This window comes from Panicum virgatum, chromosome 1K (genome assembly GCF_016808335.1).
Source record: "Panicum virgatum strain AP13 chromosome 1K, P.virgatum_v5, whole genome shotgun sequence".
NCBI lineage: Eukaryota > Viridiplantae > Streptophyta > Magnoliopsida > Poales > Poaceae > Panicum > Panicum virgatum.
The window spans coordinates 17,280,299-17,289,397 of record NC_053136.1 but is presented as its reverse complement, the minus strand read 5'-3'; the positions used below and the strand labels follow the sequence as shown (position 1 = coordinate 17,289,397).

Here is a 9,099-nt window from a genome sequence, read left to right as displayed (position 1 = left end):
TGCGCTGCGCGTCTAGTGGTAACGATCTATGATCTTCTACTCGCAAGTATCTTGGGTATATGCGGTAGTGATGCTAGCGTAGCCTACCCGTTTCCCTACAAATACTACACTATGTCACCCTCTTGTAAACTCAACAGACATCCTGTGTACACACCAACTGAATCAAGATGTCTCATATCCACTTCTGCAAAAGTGTTGGTTCCGCAGGCGACACTAGCGACTCCGCCGACGCCTTCCCCTCCGTCACAGCCAACGGTGATCCTTGCTGCCCCACCGATGGCGCCACTAGCTCCACCGGCGTCTCTTACGCCGCAACCACCGGCGGCACCAGCTGCGCCGCCCGCCGTCATCGATCCGCTCGTGGGAGGGGAGCAGGAGCCCATGACCATCATGGATCCATCGCCGCCTGTCGAGGCCTTCATTGTTGGCGCAGATCCTCATCGGCGATGTCTCCGGCCATCACGGATCCGGTTGCCCTGGCCGTCGTGGTGCCGTCTGCGCTCCTCCTCGGGCCGTCCATCGCGGCGTCCGGCATCCGTCACGGCGGATCCATCCCCACCCGTCGCATCCCCGCCCAGGGTTGTCCGGGCCCGTCCGCGCCCGTTGTACGGCATTCGTACGCCCCGCCCACGCGCCTCCGATCGCGGCCGCCCGCACGCCGTCCGCCCGAGCCTCCACCCCGCGGCCGCTCGCGGGTTTCCGGCCGTCCGCGACCGTCCATCCACCTGCTGCCGCCCGTCGGCGGCTCTTCATCACCCATCATGGCCTGTTGCCGTGGCTCTCCGCCGCCTCATCCGCTCGTTCCCCTGCTCCTGTGGCTGGGATTGGAGCAGCCACTGCATCACCAGCATCATCAGTTCTATCGACGGCAGCTGCTGCAGCACAAGCACCTGGGAAGGTCTGAGACGGATGCACCAGCAGCCTTGACGGCCACTACAACGTCTTCATGGCTGGCCACAGCAGCACTGCTTTCTGCAAATCGACGCTCCATCTGCTGGACATCCATCTTTCAGTTCAAGGACTACACTACCGACTGCATCGGCACCTTCACTGCCGACCACCTTGCCAGCAGCGCTCAGCCGTCTGCGCCATATCTCGTGCCCCAGCTCGAGGACGAGCTGTCTTCGAGGGGTGGTGAAGTGCTATGGCAAGTGGGCCGGCCACAGGCCTAGGCCATGGTACTGTAGCGAGTGAACAGTACCGCGGGTACTGTAGCACCGCCCTAGGTTAGGGTTTAGGAAGAGTCTAGAGATTAGATTACTTAAGGGTCAAGTTGAGTCGGTCTCTATAAAAAAGACCCCACTATATCAATGAAAGTCAAGCAAGGAAAACCCTAAAAGTAGTCGGAGCCTCCCGAGGGAGGGCGACGAATAGATTCTTCATGCTATCCCTAGTTATTCCATAACAACTTGGTCCATGACAAACATGTCACATTGGTGTGCTAGAAGTAGAGAGCCTTTCAACTCTGCTAAAGTAAGCTGGCCCCAGATATTTCGGTGACGAAACACCCTCCCAGAGGGAGGATTGCTACTTAGCGGACCCCAGAGATCTCTCCACTCCTCCATCCCAAGGTCGAATGAAACAATATAGTCTGGACGAATCCCAGTATTGGCACCATTCGTCAAGAAATACACCACCTCATCAACTACGACGCCACTGTGCGTCCTAATAAAGAGACCAGGGCTCTGCATTCCTCGCCACCGTGCATGACCAGTACCACCATTGATGGTAAACACCTCAAAGAGCTGGTGGCCACCATTAGCAAAGCCAAGCTGATTAAATGTCCGGAGCACCTTGTACTCTCCTGAGGAGGCAAGCCGCCCAAGTGCAAAGAAGGTGTAAGGTTCACGCAGGTTCACACGGCCCAAATGCTCCACTGCCGGATTCTCAGGGAGGGCATGAACAGCTCCAGTAGCGGGATTGATCACACGGCATCTGTTCCAGTCAGTGGCCAGGCAAGCAAGGTTCAGGCGTGTGCAGAGCAGGTGGTGGTAGTGGCAACCCTCTGGGACGGGGATCCGCTTAACCACGTTGCCGGACAGATCCACGATACGGATGTGCGCCCTGTCATCCCGTAATTTGGCCAAGAAGAGCGGACCTGGATGGTGGGCCGCGTGCGCCGTGATGAAGAGTGGATCGGTGGTGAGGCAGCGCCAGGAGCGGCAGACGGCGCGGAGACGGCAGAGCTCCTTGGCCGGAAGCCGCAGGAAGACGTCGAACAGCACGTCCCGGGGCAGCACACCGGAGCTGGACGACTCGGCCGGCGCCCGCCTGGCGCGGCTGGCCGGAGGGGAGGTCGGCCGCAGTGCAGCCATCGACGAAGCCTGGAAGGTGCTGGGATGTCTAGCTGCGGAAGCAGGCGTACGGCTCGGTGAGGCCTGGATCGGATCTAACGCGGTGAGGAAGGGGAGAAATAAGGCAAAATTTGTCCTGAGACACTGTTAAAAGGTGCAGTTTGCCCCAGACCACTAAAAAATTACATGTATGTTGGAAGACACCGTTAAATCTCATCCGTTTGCGGAAAGACACTGCCACCAGTATTGTAATCAATTTAATTGCAGAGCTAACAAAAAATGACAATTATGCCCCCCACAGCCTTATCTTCTTCCACGGTTCCTTCCTCCCCAGCAAAACCATTGCCCGCTCCCTGCAGCAGCCTTGTCGGCCCGCAGCTCCAATCAATTCCCCAGCCAGCCCGCCTTGTCGGCCGTGTTTGGTTGCAGCCTGTAAAATTTTTGAAAATGCATCTTTCTATATTTGAAGTACTAAACATAGACTAATCACAAAAATAATTACAGAACTCGTCTGTAAATCGCGAGACGAATCTAATGAGCCTAGTTAATCCGTCATTAGAGGTTATTTACTGTAGCATTACTGTAGCAATTTACAGACAGCAGTCGCAATGCGTTTTTTATTTCGTCTAGATTTAAGTCTCCATGCAGGTGCCGGAAAAAAAATTTGGAATTTGGAATTTTGTAACTGAACACGGCGCTAGCTTTCCTCGGATTCTTGTGTGCCCTGCATGGTGCGGTTCCTCGAGAGGTGAGAACCTATGGATTTGGAGGCATGGCATTGGAGGCCGTGGTGCTGTCCCAGCCCCAGCAGCAAGGCAGCACCATCGCTTGGGGTGTGGCGCCATGGCAGAGGGCCTTGGAATGGCCTCTTTTGGGGAGCGGAGGGGGCGGTGGAATTGAGTGGCGCATGCTCATCCGACTCATCGTCGATGCTGCTGCATGAGTTTCAAGAGCCGGGCCGGTAACATCCCGGCCGACGCCGTGCCGCCGGTGGAGTCTGGGGCAAGCGTCGGTCAGGAGGAGGCTACGGCAATGGCGCCAGGGCCGAGGAGGAAGCGACGAAGGGCAAGAGCGGTGAAGAACAAGGAGGAGGTGGAGAGCCAACGGATGACCAGTGGGAGAAGATATGGCAGCTGGGGTACGATTGTCATTTTCTGTGCCAATCAATTACAATATTACTAGCAGTGTATTTCAGCAAATGGATTCGATTTAACGATGTCTTCCAGCATATATACACTTTTTTAGTGGTCTCCAGCAAACTCCATCTTTTAATGGTATCCCACGGCAAATTTTGCCGAAATCCAAAGGGCTTCTCAGTTCTCACCAGGTCGACATGGTTTCGAGGAGCCTCCTTAGTCGATTGAAGAAACCATCCGCCGAGGACTCCGATCGAGGAACGTCCGATCCTCAGTCGATTGAAGAAACCATCCGCCGAGGACTCTGATCGAGGAACACAGAGATCGCTAGCGGCGCAGCTGTGGCGGCGCCGACGCGGCGGAGGACGGAGGGGGCATGGAGAACGGCAGGTGGGCAGAGGGAATTGGGCTTTTGCAAGGTTTGCACCGGGATAAACAAGAGGCCCACCTATATTAGCATTTAGGATATGAATAATAAAAAATTCTACTACTTTCTTTCCGAATTATAAATTATTTCAACTTTCGTAAAAGTTAAAATATTTTAAATTTTACTAAGATTTTAAAAAATAACCAATATTTATGATACTGAATAAGTACCATTAGATTCTTTATCAAATATAATTTTTATAGTATTATTCATTCGGTGTTATAAATTTTTGTAATCCTCTATATAATTTTGGTCAAAATTAAAATGGTTTGACTCTCAGAAAAGTTAGAATGACTAAAAATTTAGAATGGAAGGAGTATGTATTTAAATTGTGATTCGATATGAAAATTTTATGCCTAACTTTTTTTTTCTTTGAAATATCATCTGTGCATTGTTTGGTTCCTGTCTAACATTACCATATCTAGTCTTAGTCAGGTCAAATAATTTTTGGCATCTAATCTTACCCACTTAACTAGAGTTATCGTGTTATTAGTCTAGGGTTTACTCTTTTAATTATAGGTATTCTTTGCGGAGCCGTATGGGGCTAATGAGGCATGGGGATTCTATTGGAATTGGGATCCTAAGGAAACTTGGGCATTTATTATCTGGATCATATTTGCAATTTATTTACATAGTAGAACAAATCCAAATTGGAAGGGTATAAATTCAAAACTTGTAACATTAAACTTTCAAATACCGTCTAGATAACCCCTTGTAGCGGTTTTAGAGGTGGTTTTGCTACCGAGGCTCCTGATGTGGACGATGATGTGGCAAAATGGCCCACGTGACAGCCCAATATCTTTTTTTCCCCTCTCACACTCTATTATTACATCCCGAACCTACATGCCATCCCTAACCTCTCCCCTTTCTCCTCCAAATCCATGACCACCTCATCCCTGATGGCACGCCCTCTGTCATATAGGAGACCGCAGAGGAGGCACTGGAATGGGGGGGGGGGGGGGGGATGATATGGCATGTGGGTTCAAGGTGACGTGGATTGCTAACCTGGCAAAACCACTAATATGGTTCGTGGAGGGTTAAGTGAACTGTATTATATAGTTCAGAGAGTAGAATGCCCAGTTCTGTAATTTAGAGGGTGAAGTAGTCCACCCTCAATAATAGTTTGAGGGTTATCTAGACTTATTACTTTGACTGAAACACTTTGGCGGCGGTCTCTGAACTTGTTCACAGGTGTCATCTAGGTCCCCAAACTATTAATTTGCAGTTTTCAGGCCCCTAAACTTGCTAATTGGTTCATAGAGGTCTAAAGCTTATTACTTAATGTTTCGTTAATAGTAATCTACCACGTGACACCTCTATAGCCTCCAGGCCATTCTAGTTTTACCAATACACCATTTTCTGTACCTTCCTGTTTCCACGAACTGTTAGAAAACATATGAAAATTCTTATGAGAATCACTAAAAAACGATAGAGGGATAAATAAATCAAAATGAAGAGATGTGATCCACTGATTGGTAGATCTTATTTAGTTAGTATTATCACATAAGTGATTAGATATGGATTAATAGGCTTTGGTCCTCTGATGAATCAATTAGCAAGTTTAAGGGACCTAAAACTATAAATTATAGTTTAGGGAGCTTGATGATACCCTAGAATAAGTTTAGGAACTTCCGGTGCATTTTACTCCATCTTATTTTTATGGCTTCAAAAAGTGTGGCCAGCTACACTTGACTAAGCATTTATAAGCTTTATTATCTCTCAAGCACCTCTCTCTCTCTCTCTCTCTCTCTCTCTCTCTCTCTCTCTCTCTCTCTCCAACAACTATCGGGAGGAGCCCCTACACCCAACCTCATTCTCAAATTATAGTAATCTTAGAATTCTGGAACTATCTAGTGACAGTGACGAATTTGAAGTGAAAACAGGATACTCAGATGAATATCACATTTCAGCTGAACTTCTAGAATTAGCAATTGCGATCTCAATGACAACAACTCTGATGTACTTTTTTTTTGCCTACCTTCTTACTGGGTCAAGATGAACTATACTACACTGATCTTTCCCATAATCATCTAAAGGGTTACTTCCCAACCTGGTTCCTAGATAGAAATAAACACCTTGCAAATGTAAATGTAAGAAATAATTTATTTGCTGGACCTCTTCTTTCACCCATGCCAAATGTAACATCAGACGGAATTTCAATGTCTGATGTATCTAATAATAGAACTGCCAAAAGACATCAACATCTCACCACAAGATGTGTTACCTAAACCTATCAAAAAATTCTTTTCGGGTCCATCCCTCCTAGTCTGTCATCTTGAGGTCAATGGAGTTCTTGACCAATCTCACAACATTTATCGAGGATCACATAGAAAAGTTTTTTCGCTTATTCCCTATGGTCTATGGCATGTATCTGCCAAACGATCATCTATAGGTCAATAAGTCGTTCACTACTACGACTGACATGTTTGTAAATAATAATTTCAAAGCAAAGTTCCCCACGTATGATGAGAACCCGCTAGGGTTTGATCCCGATCTTTCGATGAGAGGAACTGGATAAGTCGATTGGGGGTAGGAGACGGCGTTCACGGCCCGACTACAGCAATCAAGACGCTGTGCCTTAGCAACCGATACACCACCTCCAATGGTCGCTGTGATTTTGTGGAGCACAATCGACCCGCCACTAGGGCACCTATCCTGCAAGTAATTGAGAACCAGCAAGAACAAGCACTGGATTACTAGATAGAATTGATGAACTCAATCTGAATCACAATGTGGTGGGGTTCCGTAAACAATCAGACGGGCGGTTGGTCCAACACGCGCGCTGAAAGGCAATAGCAATCGCTAACTCGTCGAAAACAAAACCCAAGTGTTCTTGGCGGCGGCTAAAGGGTATAAGAACGTGGGAGGACGACCAAAGGGGCGCTGGGGTCGTGCTCCAACCCTAGGACGCATCCATAATGGACTCAACTTGATACATGACCCATTGGGCCAAAATAAGATGACGCAGCATCGTGGGCAGAAAACATGTCGGAATAAAATAGACGATTGTGACCGACTCCGAACAGATATGGACGTGAGGTCGGATCCGTTAGAAAGTAGACTTGATAAGCTTTCCACAAAGTACTTGAACGGCCCAATCCAAGTCCGTATGCGACCGTGGCGTCTATCACAAGTCGATGCTTTTCTGCAGTCCGAATCCAGCCTCCAAAACGTGTTGGACTTGATCTCTTTCCATCTTTGGGCCCAAAGTGACGTGGTGGCCTGGTGGAGGACGTGAGGAACACTTGGACTTGGTCCCCAATCAACTTCTTTGGTCCTCCATGCCTTCCATGTGTGTCTAGCACTCTTTTTTATCCACGTATGTATTTCTGAAAATGACAATGAACACACATCATGGTGCAGCATCAATTCATCAAATGCAGCAACAATAATCGTGATATAGGATTGATTCACCTTTTGTTTACAAGCCATTAATATGGTCATATCTAAGCTGGTGATGTCCTCATTATTCTCCCTTTCTTGGCTGCAAGTCGTCCTCGACTTGCCCCAATGGCGTTCAAAGGTGCTTGCTTCGATGTTGGAACACGGAACGACGGCTATGTTGCATGGCCACAACCAGCAATGCTCCCCTTCTTTGGGCTGACCCTGTTGCTTAAGAGAAAACTAGAGAAACTTGGCAAGACATCATTAGTGTTAGTGCCGCCCCCTATTTGACCATTGTATTGTAGCCGAAAAGGATATTTCATATTAGAGCAGATATAAACTTTGTGCACCAAATACTCTCTTTTGCAATTATACTTGCCAATAAAGTGATATGTATAATTAGACAAGCCTGTCAATTCAGAATATGCAAAAAGTTTCTCCTCTAAATAGTTTAGATCACAAAGAATATCAAATTCAATATAACCCAAAGTATTTAAAGAAGACACCAATTTCAGTTCATCTTGTGCACAAGTAATAGGATGGAAAAGCTTTTCTTCAGCACATTTGTATGGTTCCAAACCAAAAGAATCACACTTATTCACTACTTGTGGCATATGAGTAAAAGAATCATCAACACACAAGTCCTCCTTATCACAGGGAACAGGAAGTAATTCATCTTGTGACAAAGGTGAATCATCTTCGGGTTCCACTATTTGTTGCTCTTGGTTAGCATGTAGAGTGGACAAGTTTTGTACATCATGGGTTACATCATTCTTGCAATTATTCACAAATAATAAAGTCTCCTTTTCAGCATGAACAACAAGCCAAAACAATTCACCAATACATCTATATGACTTGCTAATTAACAAGGTTCGAATTTCAGAATTGAGCCCTCTCATGAACCTACTCATAACATCTTCCACGCATTCATCTAATCCACCAAACATGATACAAGTCTTAAAGACATGAAAATATTCCTTCACAGTCCTACTACCTTGCTTCAATTTGTCTAATTTTGCAAGCAAATAATCAGCATAATATGAAGGAATGAATGCATCTCTAAAAAGAAATTTGAAATCTTCCCAAGATTCTAGAACTTTGTTGTGCCTACAGATATGTTTCCATTCTAGCAAAGCATATTCAGTCAAAACATTAGAGGCAATATAAATCTTTTCTTTTTCGGACAAGTCATGCTCATCAAATTCATTATCAACTTTTAGCTCCCAATCAATGTAAGATTCAGGATCAAACTTACCATCATATAACGGCAAGAGTTGAATGACATCTTGAACATGAGGGTCTAGTTTCAACTGCTCAAAATTCTCTGTATCACCTGCCATGATTAGTAGACAACAAGAAACACAAAAATAAGATGTACCCTCCTGTCAACTACTAGGTGTGTTGGTTGTAATTCTCTCAAACTAAACTTGCTCAAAACAAGCTCTTGCAAGTTCTTACCAAGCAAAACAGGAGGTGACGACGACCAACAAGACAGCAACCTCAAAGATAGTGTATCAGTGCCGCAGCAGCAAGACCTGTCAAGCTGTAGTCGGATATGTGGAGCTATAGGTGGGCTAAAACAAGAAACGTACCAGAACCACACTAGTTACAAAAGCAAGCTGAATAATCGTTCAACGGCAGTACCGTGCTGGTCCTAAGCTAAACCATGCTAGAGACGTGAGCCTAGGCACAAAGGTAGTCACCTACAAAGAGCAGCTAGCACAGCACAAAGGAAAACACCAAATTCAGCCCCTTTTTCTCACTTCTTGTCTTTTTTTCTCTCTGTTTTTTTTTTGCCTCTCTTTTTTTCTATTCTTTTTTTTCTTTCTTCCTTTAACTTTTTTTAACGCCTTTGCTG

The 9,099-nt window shown here is 46.5% G+C and overlaps 1 protein-coding gene across 1 annotated transcript; it reads right to left on the bottom strand.

The window, feature by feature from the left end:
* LOC120697870 (F-box protein CPR1-like) lies at window positions 1–2,662 on the bottom strand. The gene has a single exon (XM_039981241.1). It carries the CDS (start codon window positions 2,313–2,315, stop codon window positions 1,395–1,397), a length of 921 nt encoding a protein of 306 aa, XP_039837175.1. The 5' UTR covers window positions 2,316–2,662; the 3' UTR covers window positions 1–1,394.
* Window positions 2,663–9,099: the final 6,437 nt, after the last annotated feature.

Coding starts and splice junctions, on each gene's coding strand:
- LOC120697870 (XM_039981241.1), bottom strand. CDS start 2,315: ATGGCTGCACTGCGGCCGACCTCCCCTCCGGCCAGCCGCGCCAGGCGG.